At 39.9% G+C, this 19,082-nt stretch overlaps 3 protein-coding genes across 6 annotated transcripts in view; 1 reads left to right on the plus strand and 2 right to left on the minus strand.

Annotated features, from left to right (window-relative positions):
• The window catches only part of si:ch211-195d17.2 (uncharacterized protein LOC560495 homolog), a 34,404-nt gene extending 16,044 nt beyond the window's left edge, over positions 1 to 18,360 (plus strand). For both annotated transcript variants that reach the window (XM_034123868.1, XM_034123869.1), the window contains exon 9: positions 17,837 to 18,360. In XM_034123868.1, the coding sequence (XP_033979759.1) occupies positions 17,837 to 17,960 (124 nt within the window). In that variant the 3' untranslated portion in view covers positions 17,961 to 18,360. The remainder of the gene's footprint in view (positions 1 to 17,836) is intronic.
• On the minus strand, positions 136 to 2,375 carry LOC117477205. 3 transcript variants are annotated; one of them, XM_034123872.1, is made up of 7 exons: positions 2,228 to 2,375; positions 1,660 to 1,998; positions 1,290 to 1,530; positions 1,096 to 1,136; positions 845 to 937; positions 721 to 749; positions 136 to 551 (listed from the first exon to the last, which is right to left on the minus strand). In XM_034123872.1, the coding sequence occupies exons 1-7, from the start codon at positions 2,286 to 2,288 to the stop codon at positions 474 to 476; spliced, it is 882 nt and encodes a 293-aa protein (XP_033979763.1). In that variant the 5' UTR covers positions 2,289 to 2,375; the 3' UTR covers positions 136 to 473. The 3 variants fall into 3 exon arrangements, with proteins under 3 accessions (XP_033979763.1, XP_033979762.1, XP_033979761.1); XM_034123871.1 differs by having other exon boundaries at positions 845 to 931; positions 1,096 to 1,134; positions 1,276 to 1,530; XM_034123870.1 differs by having other exon boundaries at positions 1,096 to 1,134; positions 1,276 to 1,530.
• LOC117477206 lies at positions 7,664 to 9,890 on the minus strand. Its single transcript, XM_034123873.1, has 7 exons — positions 9,637 to 9,890; positions 9,069 to 9,407; positions 8,685 to 8,798; positions 8,506 to 8,544; positions 8,255 to 8,341; positions 8,131 to 8,159; positions 7,664 to 7,961 (listed from the first exon to the last, which is right to left on the minus strand). The coding sequence occupies exons 1-7, from the start codon at positions 9,695 to 9,697 to the stop codon at positions 7,884 to 7,886; spliced, it is 747 nt and encodes a 248-aa protein (XP_033979764.1). The 5' UTR covers positions 9,698 to 9,890; the 3' UTR covers positions 7,664 to 7,883.
• Positions 18,361 to 19,082: the final 722 nt, after the last annotated feature.

Here is a 19,082-nt window from a genome sequence, read left to right on the forward strand (position 1 = left end):
GAAGAAAACAATGGAAAAAGAGAATTCTCCAACGAGGCGTTCTGGGGCAGCATAGACAGGTCTTTTCTGTGTTAGAGTTTTACTCGCTACAGGGTGTACTTTGAGGGTTTGTGACTCTGCAGACCGTTTACATGCAGAAAAACCTTCATAACACAAGGGGACGGGTAATAACCAGAAAAGCATGACATGGGACCTTTAATCTGACGTTTTTCAACATTTAAGGAACTACTCTTGATTATATCGCAAGTTTTTGGCAAGTTTTTTTCGCAGATTATTTAACTATCAATTATTTTTAAGAGACTTAAAGTTAATTTAAACCCAGAGAAAGAAATGTAAATAAAAAGTTTGTAAAAAACGTAATTTTTTGCTTTTAAAGTTGAAGCCAATTTAGACTTACTTTTTACAACAAATAGGAAACTACCTAAGTTTCTTTACTTTTCTTTACGAGTTTGTTTTGATGTTGAACTTGTTGATCAGTGGAGTCTGATGGAAGCAGAAGGTTCTCCAACGTTTTCATAGGTCACTACACCTTCATCTTCATCATTATGCACCTGTACAAATAAACACAACACACTTGAGAAACTGATATCAAATGGAAGAAGTGAATCACCTCTTTTGCAGCAATCACTAACATAATAAATAATACAATTAGTACTGTTTCATTCTTATTGTAAAGACTGAAATACTAATAACACAAGCGTTGATTATTCAGAAACTCACTGCATTATCATCCGTCTGTGCTCTGTTCCCTGAAAAGACAAGAAAGAGTAAACTTCAGTTTCATGTCTCAATCCGGCTTTATCTAATATTATTTAAATAAAATGACTTCAGTGAATGTTCTCACCTTTAGCTCTCGTCCATATCGTGACCGTCACCACAATTATTATGAGCGGTGCTAAACCGACAGACACGATGATGAACCTCAACCAATCTGGAACCGAGAGAAAAAACATTTAAAATATTTCGGCTGCAGCTTACTAGACCATTTCAAATCCTGCACCTCAAAGAATTCACATGTTTTCTTAATATTTATTTGGTCTGACATTTATAATGTAGGCTGCATAAGGAGTCAGAGAGATGGATGTTAGTCACTACCTTGTCCTGGGGGATCATTTCTCCCTGCTGGTGTGCTTCCTTTTGGTGAGGATTCAATGAAATCACAAAACACAACACAAGACATGCAAACAACTTTTAAGTTTAACATCTGACGAGACTTAATGAGACATAATAATGTAATCTTTCAAATAAAAAATCATCAAATAAAATCAAATATACCCGTTTTCTGACACGAGGACTGGGGTCCAGCATCACACAGCAGAGTTTCTCCAGTCTTAGTATCTGTCACGTTACACTTCAGCGACTTTTGATCAAGATGAGGAGCAAATCTCACCCCGGATAAACAGGCTAATGGTGTTATCTCCACGTCATTCTGATTACCCTCGTACAGCCACTTCACTGTGTGGTTACACTCTTTGTATGTTGACACAGCGCAGAACAAGGTGACATTATCATTTTGTTTATCTTGAGTCACTGAAAATACAGATAATGTGAGAGAAAGACAACAAGAGTATAATTAACTTCATCACTGTAATTATAACAGTTGTAATGTTTCTGAGTATTGACAGTATGAACTGAAAACATTAAGAAGTAAATACTCACTATCAATAACAGACAGAAGAACCTGAAAGTCTGGACCTTTTTGTTTTCCTCCTGATCTGTACTGTCTGCAGATGTAACGACCAGCATCCTCACGTGTGATATTTGTTACGACCAGAGAACATTCTTCTGTAACACTCAGTCTGTCTGCTTCAGCTTTGGAAATCACATGTGCACTTATCTGCCCAAGATTAATCAGCTCTTTTGCTGTTCTCCCATCACGACTGTAGATCCAGGCAGTACTGTTACATTTGTCCTGATGTTTTATCACATTTTCACACAGCAAAGTGACACTATGTCCAGCTCTGACAGTGAGGGAGAGGGAAGTTTGTCCAGTGACTGCTGTTAAAGATAAGAGAAAAGAAAAAATGTAAAACAGTTTCTTTATAGTCATGTGATAGGATGATAATACATATAACAAACATTATCAAATGTCCCTTCTCCAAGAATTCAGTCATTACACTTTGTTCAAAACAAACAGCAAACTTGGCCCTTCACTCAAATCAGTTTTAGTTATTTAAATACTTTAAGTAAAGTTTCTTTAGTTCATGTATGTGTTTTTCATCCTTACCTGTAAACTGAAGCAGCAGTATCACCACTAAAGTCGTATTAATCCGTCTGAATTCAACCATCGTGTCTCTGCGTCTCCGTCTCTCGCTCTCATGGCCTCAACTGACCTCTCTGAACTAATGACTCTGTAGAAGAGAGAAAGATGCACTTCCTGTTTTGAATAAAATGTCCCTTCCTTTTTGTGACTTTAGTCCTTTTAGTAGTATTTGTATTTGATAGTATTTGCAAATTAAGAAGTAATTCTCAATGCAATGGGAAATTGAAGAGACCACAAGGAGCAAAGTAAATAAAAAGTGCACAGAAAATATTAACATTAGTACATCTTGCCTTCTGACTAACTTTGCTGTATGAAACCTTCAGACACACTGATATGTCCTGATGAGGAGAACATATTGTTTAGTATCATTAATTCAATGTTTTTCTGCATGTCATTCGTGAAAAAAATGTGTGCAAATATGGTGCTAAAATACAGCTCTGCATGAAAAAAAAGTGATGTTTACGAGGCACATAAATGCTACGTGACTCAAACTCCCCGCCCACCAGCATTTGACGCCCATGGTGCAATATGGTCATAGTGGGGAAAATTACTAATGTTTTAGTGGTTTGAGAATCAGTCGCTTCTTCAAAGTGGCTCAGTGTTATTTTCTGAGAACTGATGGGGAAGTGTTTCTGTGAGAATGAGGGTAACAGCAGCAGCAGCAGAGCTCTGGAGGTGTTACCCTCTGATGATGATGAGACAAGCATCACATGTCATCATGTTTGTTCACACCCTGTAAGAACACAATTGGTCAGAATATTAACCAATATCCTTGGATGGCTTTGTGGGCAGTGCAGAGGAGGAGCGAAAAAACTAAACAGAAGTTCACTCCTTGAAACTCTGAACGTCTGTTTTCTATTATAGTCAGATCTAAAGATAACGGTATGGACGGTTTTAATATTGTCTCTCTAACAGAAATGCTTACATGTCAGTATGCTCTTTGTGTAACTATAGCTCCATAGGTGTATAAAGAGAACTGTACACTGAGTTGGAGGCGGGACCTTGTTCATTGTTATGAGAGTTGGTCAGTGACACATGAAGCCAAAATGGCCTGCCCCTCGAGGGAAAAAGTACCCGTATCTGGGCCAATAGAGAGTGCACATGCGTTTTACTTAAGCCCCGCCTCCAATCTGCAGCTTCAAGGCCAATCTCGTCTCAGTCAAATGAATGGAGAGGTTTAATATCTCTGGATTCAGCTTTTAGCACATTTTGCAACTTGTAGACCCTAGTGATTTAAAGAAGGGCTATAAAAGTGTTCGTACTGGGTAGATCTGCAGATATACAGACGTCTCTTTTCCGATGTAAGTCAATGGGAAAAAGTATTTTGGGCCCAAGGACGTCACAGACTGACACAGAAGTTGTAGTACCACCTTTTGGCCATTACCAAACATTTGTTTCAACGTCCGGCACACTTCCTGGGGTCTTGCTATGCTCTTGCGGATGATTTAATTTAGGTCACAGTTCATGATATTACCGATGTTTCTGACATGTTGACTTTTGAAAGAAAGGGATTTGGGACCTCTGAATAATAATAGTGGGAGATTTTACAAAGCTTGTGTGAGCTTGGGTGTAGTGGTATGTTGTAGACAAGCACACAATCAATCACAATATTGAATATTCTATGTGTTTGGCTTTGTGAGCATATCCTCTTTTAAACTCTGAACGTCTCTTTTCTTAGAGTGTAGGCGTAATTAAAACTGATGGAATAGATATTATTAATTGTTTCAAACTAACATTTGTTTTTATTGTCACTAGTGGCTTTAATAATAATGCATTGGATTTTTCTAGTGCTTTTCCTAACGCTCAAAGACGCTTTACATAAAATCAGGAACAGAAACAGTACAAAGGCTTTAGGCTTATTTTGTTACTAAGCACATACTGCTGTTTTTAAATGAAGGTCAAAGTTCATGACCTTACCATGTTTACGACTTGTTTACTTAAAGTGGACCTATCATGCTATATTTAAATGATATATTGTAGGGCCATACCTATATAAGGTATATTTATACGTTTCTGTTTTCAAAATACCAAACAGATCATGCATTTTAGCCATGCCTCATTTCGCTCTATGTGCTGTTTGCTGTCTACGGGTCTGATTCTGCTGACCACGCCCCCTGCAGGAGAGGGGAGACGTGCTCTGATCAGCTGCTGGGCTGTCAGAAGAGGGGGAGAAAAAGAGATCTCCGTCCTCCGTGCTTTATTATATAGAGTCGTTATTCATTTGTTTTAAAGCTCAATAAATAACAAAGAAGACCTTTGACCGGCACTTTTCTAATTTTGTCCGGAAGATTTCAACTTTAACGGACATCTTGACCGGCGAAACAAACTGAAACTGAAACTCTGCCGCACGGTCCCCTCGTTCCTTGGAAGAGGCGGAGAGGTGGGTGTTTGTCATCTGCTGGTGGACTAACCGGAGAGAATTACAGTGCTTGCCTCGACGGGGAGGGATTGCATTGAATTAAAGCAGCGGGAGCAAACGCTTGCGGGGAAGGAGAAAAAAAGCCACAGCGGAGAATAAACAGAAGGGTAACCATGGTAACTATGGGCAGGAAGTCTTCTTCGCTGCTTTTGTGGCAGACTACAGCGCCACTTACAGGCCTGGCATATGTACTACAGCGTCTCCAGCGCTTTCGAGCGGCAATGGCCGGCCGTGGCCCAACCCCACATTCCCCTGATTGGTGGAGTTGGCCCAATAGCCGTAGCGCCACCGCCCTGACGTCAGGACAGTGTTCAAATCTGGATCAGTTTTTATCAGATCCGTTGCAGCCCCTTTTTTTGAGATTTGGGTATGGAGGAAAATAGAGAGGGTTGTGTTTTCTGACACTTGGTGAGTTCCCTGGAACACCGGGGACACATATTCATGTATAAAAGACGTACGAAAGTGCATTTTGCATGATAGGTCCCCTTTAAAAAAAAAGAAGAATTTAGGACACCTGAATAACGAAAGTGAGAGACATTAAAAAAACTGAGCTCTTGGGAGCATGTTCAAGGTTCAATGCTTTTATTAGTCATACGTACATAGCTACAGTGTAGTCATGACGATGAACATCTTAGGTCACAGGCTCCTCCAACAGTGCAACACAATAAAACAGATACACAGAAAAAATAGTGCAAGTAAATACAAAAATAGTGAAATAGTGAAATAGTGAAATAGTGAAATCAAATCAAAACAAGTTTTATTTATACAGCACATTTTTAAACGATTTTTGGTCGAGCCAAATTGCTGTACATATAATAAAATACCCTACAGTAAAGACACCCAAATAGTGCAATAAGAGTCTATATACAAAGTACATGTAAAGTTTGAAAACAAGAGTTTCAGGAAACGACCTTTGGGGAACTCCACATCCTTTGTCCGTGCATCCTTTTGGTACCATTGAAATATTCTCCATCTTTAACCTGATTTGAAGCAAACTGGGAATGTGTCTGAAATGTGAACAAGAAACTTCTCTGGATTCTGTTACACAGAAATAATTAGAGTCCGGTTTGGTGTGGGACAGTAACAACAGTAACATCAACAAAGAGCTGTGTGAAATTCTGCATCCTGAATAATTCAGTTTTGCAGAATTTAAGAAATCATATCTAATGCAATAAAGAAATAACCTTCCACATTGCATGAGTGAGGATTAGGAACTTTCATTTACAGATTATATAATTCTCAGTTATAATATAGAATTAGTTTAGGCTGGAAGCTCATTCAAATCCTAACAGTAACATGTACAAAAACAAATTGATCTAATAACAAACATGTTTATAGCAATGCAATAAATGAAAAGCAATTATTTTTTGTTCACAAAGAGATTTAACATACATTTAATTTAATTGTTAAAATGTCTAAGTAGAACACTATGTATAGTTACATTTGACAACAACAAAGAAAAACATTCAGGATAATGTTACACGTTTTTGGCATTTTGATAAAACTATACTCAGTAATAATGAAGAGACTCTATTGAAGCTGAAAGCTCATTTAAACCCAGACACAAACCTATTACACTAAGGCCTAGGCTCCACGGGAACGAAAACGGGTTGAATCCGCATATTTCTCATGCGTATAGCCCTTTAAGCTAGACGACGCCGTAACGGAACGGTAGAAACAGACCCTGCAAACGACAACGGGTCCAAAGGTGGATAGATCTGGGAACGGAGCGCTCTGGGGGGTCCAATGGGGCCGTGGGGTCGCCTATACGGTCATCCGTTTCTGATAATGACGACGCAATAGCCCCGCCTCTCCCCACCTCTGCTGCTCACCCCCGCAAAAGTACACTGCACACTGAATTCAGATTATTTATCTTTATCTCGATATGGACATAAACGCGAGTGAAGTCTAATCTGACAGGACGGAGACACGCAGCTCCTCCCGCTGTGATGCAGCGAGAGTCACACACTTCAAGTCAGATCATCACCCTTAGCTATTTTAATTACCTCTCAAACTACCTAAACTAGTTATAAATATGTTTATTTTTACTGTCGGGTCATCATTACTGGATCAGCTGCTGCATGAGACAGACACTGACACTGTCAGAAGAGAGGAAAAAGAGACAGCCTCCGTGTATTTTATTATTATATATCATTATATCGTCGTTATTCATTTGTTTTAAAGCTCAATAAATAGCAAAGAAGACCTTTGACCGGCACTTTTATAATTTTGTCCGGAAGATTTAAACTTTAACACACGTTGACCGGCGAAAAACTCTGCCCGGATCCCTCGGCCCCCACCGCGGAGAATAAACAGAAGTGCAGCCATGACAACCATTCTTCTTCGCTGCTTTTGTGGAGGAAGTTGCTGCTTTTGTAGAGGAAGTTACAGCGCCACGTACAGGTTCGGCATATGTACTGCAGCTTTTCCAGCGGTTGGATGTAAACGGAGCCGTCTCCTGGAGCTTGACACAATCCGGTGTATATTGCGTGTGGTCGGAAGGTTTTTTGCGTTACGTGTGTGTGTGTGTGTGTGTGTGTGTGTGTGTGTGTGTGTGTGTGTGTGTGTGTGTGTGTGTGTGTGTGTGTGTGTGTGTGTGTGTGTGTGTGTGTGTGTGTGTGTGTGTGTGTGTGTGTGTGTGTGTGTGTGTGTGTGTGTGTGTGTGTGTGTGTGTGTGTGTGTGTGTGTGTGTGTGTGTGTGTGTGTGTGTGTGTGTGTGTGTGTGTGTGTGTGTGTGTTGTGTGTGTGTGTGTGTGTGTGTGTGTGTGTGTGTGTGTGTGTGTGTGTGTGTGTGTGGGGGTGGGGTCACTATACTTTGAGGGTTTGTGACTCTGCAGACCGTTCACATGCAGAAAAAGTTACATAACACAAGGGGACGGGTAATAACCAGAAAAGCATGACATGGGACCTTTAAACTGACGTTTTTCAACATTTAAGGAACTACTCCCGATTATATCGCAAGTTTTTGGCAATTTTTTTTAGTAGATTATTTAACTATCAATTATTTTTAAGAGACTTAAAGTTAATTTAAACCCAGAGAAAGAAAAGTCAATAAAAAGTTTAAAAAAACGTAATTTTTTGTTTTTTAAAGTTGAAGCCAATTTAGACTTACTTTTTACAACAAATAGGAAACGACCTAATATTATGTTACACGTTTCTTTACTTTTCTTTACGAGTTTGTTTTGATGTTGAACTTGTTGATCAGTGGAGTCTGATGGAAGCAGAAGGTTCTCCAACGTTTTCATAGGTCACTACACCTTCATCTTCATCATTATGCACCTGTACAAATAAACACAACACACTTGAGAAACTGATATCAAATGGAAGAAGTAAATCACCTCTTTTGCAGCAATCACTAACATAATAAATAATACAATTAGTACTGTTTCATTCTTATTGTAAAGACTGAAATACTAATAACACAAGCGTTGATTATTCAGAAACTCACTGCATTATCATCCGTCTGTGCTCTGTTCCCTGAAAAGACAAGAAAGAGTAAACTTCAGTTTCATGTCTCAATCCGGCTTTATCTAATATTAATTTAATAAAATGACTTCAGTGAATGTTCTCACCTTTAGCTCTCGTCCATATCGTGACCGTCACCACAGTTATTATGAGCGATGCTAAACCGACAGACACGATGATGAACCTCAACCAATCTGGAACAGAGAGAAAAAACATTTAAAATATTTTGGCTGCAGCTTACTAGACGATTTCAAATCCTGCGCCTCAAAGAATTCACATGTTTTCTTAATATTTATTTGGTCTGACATTTATAATGTAGGCTGCAGAAAGAGTCAGAGAGATGGATGTTAGTCACTACCTTGTCCTGGGGGATCATTTCTCCCTGCTGGTGTGCTTCCTTTTGGTGAGGATTCAATGAAATCACAAAACACAACACAAGATAAACAAACAACTTTAAGTTTAACATCTGACGAGACTTAATGAGACATAATAATGTAATCTTTAAAATAAAAAATTATCAAATAAAGTTAAATGTACCCGTTTTCTGACACGAGGACTGGGGTCCAGCATCACACAGCAGAGTTTCTCCAGTCTTAGTAACCCTCACGTTACACTTGAGCGACTTTTGATCAAGATGAGAAGCAAATGTCACTATGGATACACAGGCTAATGGTGTTATCTCCACGTCATTCTGATTACCCTCGTACACCCACTTCACTGTGTGTTTACACTTATTGTATGTCAACACAGAGCAGTACAAGATGATCATATCATTGTGTTTATCTTGAGTCACTGAAAATAGAGATAATGTGAGAGAAAGACAACAAGAGTATAATTAACTTCATCACTGTAATTATAACAGTTGTAATGTTTCTGAGTATTGACAGTATGAACTGAAAACATTAAGAAGTAAATACTCACTATCAATAACAGACAGAAGAACCTGAAAGTCTGGACCTTGTTGTTTTCCTCCTGATCTGAACTGTCTGCAGGTGTAACGACCAGCATCCTCAGGTGTGATATTATGTACGACCAGATAACAGTTTTCTGTAACACTCAGTCTGTCTGCTTTAGCTTTGGAAATCCCATTTCTACCCATCTGCCCAAGATTAATCAGCTCTATAAATGTTTCCCCATGACGACTGTAGAGCCAGATAGTACTGTCACATTTGTGCTGAGGTTTTATCACATTTTCACACAGCAAAGTGACACTATGTCCAGCTCTGACAGTGAGGGAGAGGGAAGTTTTTCCAGTGACTGCTGTTAAAGATAAGAGAAAATAAAAAATATAAAACAGTTTCTTTATAGTCATGTGATAGGATGATAATACATATAACTAACGGTATCAAATGTCCCTTCTCCAAGAATTCACTCATTACACTTTGTTCAAAACAAACAGCAAACTTGGCCCTTCACTCAAATCAGTTTTAGTTATTGAAATACTTTAAGTAAAGTTTCTTTAGTTCATGTATGTGTTCTTCATCCTTACCTGTAAACTGAAGCAGCAGTATCACCACTAAAGTCGTATTAATCCGTCTGAATTCAACCATCGTGTCTCTGCGTCTCTGTCTCTCGCTCTCACGCCCTCAACTGACGTCTCTGAACTAATGACTCTGTAGAAGAGAGAAAGATGCACTTCCTGTTTTAAATAAAATGTCACTTCCTTTTTGTGACTTTAGTCCTTTTAGTAGTATTTGTATTTGATAGTATTTGCAAATTAAGAAGTAATTCTCAATGCAATGGGAAATTGAAGAGACCACAAGGAGCAAAGTAAATAAAAAGTGCACAGAAAATATTAAAGTTAGTTCAACTTGCCTTCTGACTAATTTTACTAACTTTTCTTTTGAGGAAGTTTAGTTGCAAAAAAATGTGTGCAAATATGGTGTTAAAATACAGCATTGCATACAAAAAAGTGATGTTGACAGAGCACATTGATGCTCACGTGACTCAAACTCCCCGCCCACCAGCTCTGGAAGCCCATGGTGCAATATGGTCATAGTGGGGGAAATTACTAATGTTCTAGTGGCTTGAGAATCAGGCCCCAGCCACACGAGGACATTAAAGGTCATATCCGCTACAGTTGTCTATCATATAGACCAGGGGTATTCAACTAAAATTCAACGAGGTCCAGTTAGAGAAAATCTCCCCATGCAAAGGTCCGGAACATCAAAATGTCTAAGTTGCTTTATGAATTAGTGTGATATATATTGAAGTAGCCTGTAGCTTTATCTACGTCTGCATGTAATCAACAACTGACTGCCAATCAAATAAAGAAAGTACAATTAAAAAAACAACAATATTTATTGTCAATTAACATTGAACTTTACAGATATACAGTAAAATACTGTGGATATGTGTAATGTTCCTCTCGGGCTGCATTTAAAAATAAAATAGAGAAAATAAATAAAATAGCTTTTGAAAATGTGTGCATCTTAAAAGTACTTAATTTTAGATAAATCAAATAAAGTGTAGCAGCAGCTTGAGTTTCCCTTTTTCTTTGTTAACCGTTTCACATCATGACCTAACAGTTTCAGACGATTATAGAACAATATCAGTCTTTACACATCATAACAATTGAACAGTTTTAAAGTTTCTCTTTCGTTCCCTCTTATATTGCAGTCCCTCACTCACTTTTCTTTAATTCAGTGCGAGAATTGAGCTTGAGCTTGTCCTGCCAGGAGTTTAAATCTGGGCTGAAATGGTGTCAGGGCCATTCTCATACACACATGCAGGTGCTCATTGGTTAGCCTCGGTTAGCCTCGGTTAGCCTGCCCTGGAACGATATTTAGTTTTAATTTGGATCCTGGTGGACTGATCATATCGGGCTCTGAGACTGCTTATTTTTTGTGACCTCAGTTCTGACTTGAGAGGGAATGTTTGGTCAAACACTTTGTGTTTTGTCTCATAGTGGCGTTTTGGCATTTTTAATGAGCGCCACGGTCTCTGAACAAATGAGACACACTGGTTCTGTACTCCCAGTGGGCAGGATGAACATGAATGAGTCCACTCAGGATTACAAGCTCTGTTCTCACTGTCCACTTTCCTCTTCTTGGAGAGCGCCATGTGTAATTATTTGTCTCTCCCTGTCTGCCGCTAACACGCCTCTTCACTCTCCTCTCCGCTTCTCTCCCTGTATCGCTAATTATTCTCTTCTTCACTCACTTTCCTCTCCGCTTCTCTCTGCCACGCTCTCATCTCTTCTTCTGTGTTTCTCTCCCTGTATCGCTCACTCGTCTCTTTCGCCCCCTGTCGGCAGCGGTTAAAATAGAATCGCCCCGTCAAAATTGAAATCCCCTATTAATGTATTGATTATAGGTCCGGGTCCGTATAGGTCGGCGTCTGGGTCCGGATCCGGACCGCGGTCCGCCTGTTGCCGACCCCTGATATAGACGGTTCGGCTACACGAGGTCGACATGGAAACGCATAAAACGATAACGATACATTTTCCCTAGGTGGGTAGATCTGCAAACGAAGCGCTCTGGGGGGCAAACGGCTCCGTGTTTACGCCTATACCATCATTTCCTGATAACGTTGAAGCTATAGCCCCGCCTCTCCCACCTCTCCTGCTCAGAGATCAGCTGCTGGGCTCTCAGAAGAGGGGGAGGAAAAGAGAGGCTCCGTGTTTTATTCTTATATTATTATATAGAGTCGTTATCAATTTGTTTTAAAGCTCAATAAATAACAAAGAAGACCTCTGACCGGCACTTTTCTAATTTTGTCCGGAAGATTTAAACTTTAACGGACATGTTGACCGGCGGAAAAAAATCTAACTGAAACTCTGCTGCACGGTCCCCTCGTCCCTTGGAAGAGGCGGAGAGGTGGGTGTTTGTCATCTGCTGGTGGACTACCGGAGAGATTTACAGCAGGAGCAAACGCTTGCCTCGGGGAGGGAGAACAAGAGCCAGAGCGTCCACACTTACTTGGTGTTTGTAGCTAAAAGCAGCTACAGAGACGATTCAGCTAATAACATATTCAGCTTTTTCTGCATTTTCAGCTAAATTCAGCAACAAATGTTCACAGTTTACAGCATTTGCCTGGGCTTTAGGAGTATTTATTACAGTTTTCTGTAACACTCGGTCTGTCTGATTTAGTTTTGGAAATCCCGTTAGTACTTATCTGCCCAAGATTAATCAGCTCGTTTGTTGTTTCCCCTTCATAATTACCGTAGAGCCAGGTAGTACTGTTACATCTGTCCTGATGTTTTATCACATGTTCACAAGGCAAAGTGACACTATGTCCAGCTCTGACAGTGAGGGAGAGGGAAGTTTTTCCAGTGACTGCTGTTAAAGATAAAATAAAATAAAAAATGTAAAACAGTTTCTTTATAGTCATGTGATAGGATGATAATACATATAACAAACATTATCAAATGTCCCTTCTCCAAGAATTCAGTCATTACACTTTGTTCAAAACAAACAGCAAACTTGGCCCTTCACTCAAATCAGTTTTAGTTATTTAAATACTTTAAGTAAAGTTTCTTTAGTTCATGTATGTGTTTTTCATCCTTACCTGTAAACTGAAGCAGCAGTATCACCACTAAAGTCGTATTAATCCGTCTGAATTCAACCATCGTGTCTCTGCTAGAGATGGGCGAGTCCTGATTCATCCGGATCATTAACCCGGATCCTAGAAATGAGCTGGTCGTGACGAGTCTCCCCTCTCCATTAACCCGAGTCCTTTGAGTCCCACACTTGGTGTGACGTACAAATTAAAACTATAAATTGCGTCACTCGCTACTCTCTTTATAACATGTAAAATCACATTACAACGTACCCCAGTCCATCTACCCTTTAGCAAGTATACAGGATAGCTGCCAGAAGTTATCGTTTGGCTCAGGGGAGGGGACACAGATCAGTGAAACTTCCTGCAGACTCGTGGGGACTCAGAGGAGCCGACGGCTCCTAACCGTAATAGCATAGCAGATCCAGAGATCCATACTCGTCATGTGCACGAGCATAGCCCCTCCTCCAGCACCCGGCTCCCGCGGCTATATTATGCACGAGTCAACAGCAGACTCGCAGATTCGCAAATCCTGACTCACTGTGCAACACATAGCAGACTCGTGCGGACTCAGAGCCGTAAACGTATAGCAGCAGATCTAGAGATCCAGCAGACTCGTCATCATGCACGAGTCAACAGCAGACTCAGATTCGCTAAATCGCAAAATGACCTTTTTTTGTGATCAATATGTTTTATTAAAGCAAAAGACACCACTTTACACAGATTTAACACATACAAACACCAGTATTGCAATGATTACGCAGTCCATGAGAAAATATGGGGGGCATATGATTAGATATAATTATATGTTTAATAATAATAATTGTATAATTAAGACATTTTATATATTCTAACTGTTTTGCAATTTTCTATCATTTGTCATTGTTTGTTTCTTTTTGTGTGCTATGTTCAAAATAAACGTTTTTCCAAGTAAGATCCTTATTGGAAATGCAGCTATTACACGCAGGAGACTGTTGCACAACATGACAATTTTGTTAGAAGTCTACACTGAAACTTCATTTAGAGCCGGAAACATAATGGACTTAATCAAAATCGCGGGATCCGTGAATCCAGGTCAATGATCGAGAGACCAGTAGCCTACGAGTCAGCGGAACTTCACAGACTCAGATTTGCAAATCCTGACTCACTGTGCAAAACACAGCAGACTCGTGCGGACTCAGAGCCGTAACCATATAGCAGCAGATCCAGAGATCCAGCAGACTCGTCCTCATGCACGATTCAACAGCAGACTCAGATTTGCCAAATCGCAAAATAACCCTTTTTTTTGTGATCAACATGTTTTATTAAAGCAAAATACACTGTGTAGCGGAGGTTAATATAACGTCAGTTTAATATGCAGGGTGCGTACGGGTGCTGGAAATCCTTGAAAATGCTTGAAATTGTACGAGGTGTTTTCAAGGTTTGAAAAGTGCTTGAATTTTGGGAATGGTGCTTGAATTTGGGATAAAGTGCTTGAAATTGTAAATGCTTTACTTCGCTTTTTAGATTAAAAGAAAATAAAGAAGTCGGAGCGCGTTTAATTGCTTCGCTTTTACATAAAACAGCTCCGCCCCGGCCTTCCCGCGCGTGTGACCGGCAAGTGTTTTTGTTACGTGTGTGACCTGGGCATTCTGATGAGAGTGATAGATGACAGTATGCCAGGAGGTTGCCGTTTCAACGAGCGTTGGCTAGCAGAAGACAAATCCAAGCCATGGCTAAGACGAGGGTCAAGCGAAGCCCAAGAGTAGCCTCCTGCAAAGTGTGCAACAATAACGATGCGAGAGTCTGCGCTGACGCCACACACCACACGAAAGGTACGCCATAGTAGAGCATTTTAGATTAGGCTATCGTTGCATGTAAAATACATGACACTTTTCTCTGTGCGCGGCAAAACAAGCTCGCCAAAATGGCTTCACTAGTCTGGCAGTATTTTAAGTGTCCGAAAATGACAATAAAATAGCGGTATGCAACGTGTGTGAAGCAGAAATCCTGCAGCTCCACCCGCTGTGACGGACCGGTGAGCGGAGCAACACACACTAAGAGTTAGACCTAACACACTTAGCTATTTTATCTACCTCTGGAACAAGCTAAACTAGTTATACATATATTTATTCTTCACTGTCGGGTCACTCATTACTGGATCAGTGAGCTGCAGGAGATACTGACGGGCTGTCAGGAGAGGGAGAGAGGGGGAGAGAGGAAAAGAGAGCGATATCGGTATCGGCCGATACTGATTCCGGCGATCGGCTCCAAAATTGGCGATCGGAGCATCCCTAATAATTGTATATGATATGTTTTATAATGATTGATCATGAAAGTGTTATCAAAGCTGGTAAAGGTGCAGCTAGTTTGAATGACTTTATATACTACAGAGTAGCTTGTGAATTTACTCCAGGTGGAACTAAAGTCTGATTTAACACTTGATTATATTTCACATCATTCATCCACATCTGTAAAGTAACTAAATGTATTAAATACATGTAGTGGAGTCAAAGTACACCATTTACCTCTGACTTGTGTTTACTGCCAACCTAAAAGTACCTCAAAAATAGTAATCAATAATATATTGAAAAGTTATTTGGCTGATTGTTTTATATTGGCTCAGCCAGGTTATATGGGATGCCGAGTCTACGTACAGATGGGTCACTCATTTTGAAATATTAAACTTAGTTTTCTTTTCTAACATTTTTAATTTTTCATCTTCATGTAGAATGCTATTATGAAACACACATTTGGTTGTTTATAGCATAAAGAACATCTGATTTAATGTGAGGTAGGGAAATAATCATTTGAGTATAAGTATGTGTATATAAATATGTAATTTACAACAGCTGTAAGATGCTTGAAAAGCTTGAAAATGCACCTTGAAAAGTGCTTGAATTTGACTTTGGAAAAGGTGTAAGAACCCTGAATATGCTCGTGAAATGCAACAACTTTTCGGTTTCACCGATAGGATTTCTACGGTCTTGGTGATGCTGACTCAAATGACTCGTATGATCCGGATCTCTTCAATGACTGACTCAGAAGACCCTGAGTCCGTAAAAGGATCCGGATTTGCCATCTCTAGTCTCTGCGTCTCTGTCTCTCGCTCTCACGCCCTCAACTGACGTCTCTGAACTAATGACTAATGAGAGAAAGATGTACTTCCTGTTTTAAATAAAATGTCACTTGCTTTTTGTGACTTTAGTCCTTTTAGTAGTATTTGTATTTGATCGTATTTGCAAATTAAGAAGTAATTCTCAATGCAATGGGAAATTGAAGAGACCACAAGGAGCAAAGTGAATAAAAAGTGCACAGAAAATATTAAAGTTAGTTCAACTTGCCTTCTGACTAATTTTACTAACTTTTCTTTTGAGGAAGTTTAGTTGCAAAAAAATGTGTGCACATATGGTGTTAAAATACAGCATTGCATACAAAAAAGTGATGTTGACAGAGCACATTGATGCTCACGTGACTCAAACTCCCCGCCCACCAGCTCTTGATGCCCATGGTGCAATATGGTCATAGTGGGGGAAAATTACTAATGTTCTAGTGGCTTGAGAATCAGGCCCCAGCCACACAAGGACAATAAAGGTCATATCCGCTACAGTTCTCTATCATATAGACGGTTCGGCTACACGAGACCGACATGGAAACGCATAAAACGATAACGATACATTTTCCCTAGGTGGGTAGATCTGCAAACGACACGCTCTGGGGGGCAAACGGCTCCGTGTTTACGCCTATACCATCATTTCCTGATAACGTTGAAGCAATAGCCCCGCCTCTCCCACCTCTCCTGCTCAGAGATCAGCTGCTGGGCTCTCAGAAGAGGGGGAGGAAAAGAGAGGCTCCGTGTTTTATTCTTATATTATTATATAGAGTCGTTATCAATTTGTTTTAAAGCTCAATAAATAACAAAGAAGACCTCTGACCGGCACTTTTCTAATTTTGTCCGGAAGATTTAAACTTTAACGGACATGTTGACCGGCGAAAAAAAATCTAACTGAAACTCTGCCGCACGGTCCCCTCGTCCCTTGGAAGAGGCGGAGAGGTGGGTGTTTGTCATCTGCTGGTGGACTAACCGGAGAGATCTACAGCAGGAGCAAACGCTTGCCTCGGGGAGGGAGAACAAGAGCCAGAGCGTCCACACTTACTTGGTGTTTGTAGCTAAAAGCAGCTCCAGAGACGATTCAGCTAATAACATATACCAAATACCTACAAAATCAAACATAGACAAATATATGCTAACAAAGCACTTATATACTAACAAAGGACTGGCTTATCTAAAGCCAGTTGAGTAGCACTTGAAATGTTTTGGCTCTATGAAACCTGATGTACTTATATGATTCTGTTTTCTTCAAGTTTGTATCTTCCTGGTCGAATGCACTTATTGTAAGTCGCTTTGGATAAAAGCGTCAGCTTAATGCAATGTAATGTAATGTAATATATAAATCCCCACATCAAGAGGCATCAATACAAAATAAAAATATAAAGGCACAGCAGTCAATATATACAAAAATAACAGTCACTTATAAACGGATGAAGATGAATATGTTACAGTAAAAATATGTACACTAGTGCAAATGATTGTCCATAGTAGTTCCTATTAAAGTAAATAAAGTAGCAGCCAGTAATAACAATAAAAACAAAGTAAAACATGTTTTAGGGTGTGGCAACATATGACACACACACACATACCATGTATACATCACTTCAGGGGACATTACATTGACTTACATTTCCTGGAGACTTATCCTAACCTTAACCATAACCAACACATGCCTAACCCTAACCAAGTCTTCACCCTAAAAGTAATGATTCCCCTCATGGGGACATCCCTTATGTCCCCATAAGGGATGTCCCCATAAGGGAAATGAGTCCCCACACGTGACTGTGTAAACAGATTTAGGTCCCCACAAGGATAGTAATACTAGGCCACACACACACAGAGAGACACACACGTAAAACATGTGCACTGTGTGTGGCTGCTTGATGCATTCTCAAGAGCAAAGAAAATGTATGTTGATGAAGACACACACACACACACACACACACACACACACACACACATACACACATACACACACACACACACACACACACACACACACACACACACACACACACACAATGATACAAAGACTACTGTGATGAGATCATTTCAGCTCCTTAAGTGTTTAATTGGTTTCTCTTCATTGTTTTCTCAGAGTCCTCAAATCCACAGAGTGCCGTGCAGAGTGCATAGTGACCACCAGGGGGCGCCATCTGTCCCCACATTGTACACAGGACCCTGAACACACCGTCTCTGGATACCAGGAAGAGTTTCATTGAAACACAGTTCATGCTGGACCATTAGAGATTAAAAACTGACTGGTACAATATTCAAATACTCATCGTAAAATAATGACGCTACGACCTGGAAACACTACTCACGGATCCCTTTAATTTGCACCATTATCCTCGTGTTGGATCTGATCAGAAGAAGGAACTCATGTACATTTGAAGAGGAAGACGATTTGGATGTTTGCAGCTTTATTTTGTATGAGAGGAGAGAGCACAGATACACAGCTGTTTGTTTTTTATATATAACAGTCATGTCCTGGCTTACAGTGCGTTTGCTGTATAATATTTTACTTTGTTTATACGTTTGTCTTTTCTTTGCGTTTCATCGTTTTCTAATCGAGCAAACACCTCAAAGATGCTGTAATCAATAAATAATGTACTCATGTAACTGTGAAATTGTCTTTTTTCAAGCCTGCACCATCGTCTTACAGCTGATTTGCCGTGTTAAGGGCTAAATGAATGCGTGTTACATAGGTTTTTGTGCATGTCAATGGTCTGCAAAGGCTAAAATCCCCTCCAGAGGAAGTGTAAAGAGCTTTTTGAACATTAAAGCATGTAATACATGCTGATATACACCTGAACATCAGCAGGAGAGGACTCTTTAAAGTAGAGACACTACATACTGATATACACCTGAACATCAGCAGGAGAGGACTCTTTAAAGTAGAGACACTACATACTGATATACACCTGAACATCAGCAGGAGAGGACTCTTTAAAGTAGAGACACTACATACTGATATACACCTGAACATCAGCAGGAGAGGACTCTTTAAAGTAGAGACACTACATACTGATATACACCTGAACATCAGCAGGAGAGGACTCTTTAAAGTAGAGACACTACATACTGATATACACCTGAACATCAGCAGGAGAGGACTCTTTAACGTAGAGACACTACATACTGTTATACACCTGAACATCAGCAGGAGAGGACTCTTTAAAGTAGAAACACTACATACTGATATACACCTGAACATCAGCAGGAGAGGACTCTTTAAAGTAGAGACACTACATACTGATATACACCTGAACATCAGCAGGAGAGGACTCTTTAAAGTAGAGACACTACATACTGATATACACCTGAACATCAGCAGGAGAGGA

Source organism: Trematomus bernacchii, unplaced genomic scaffold (assembly GCF_902827165.1).
Source record: "Trematomus bernacchii unplaced genomic scaffold, fTreBer1.1, whole genome shotgun sequence".
Classification (NCBI taxonomy): domain Eukaryota; kingdom Metazoa; phylum Chordata; class Actinopteri; order Perciformes; family Nototheniidae; genus Trematomus; species Trematomus bernacchii.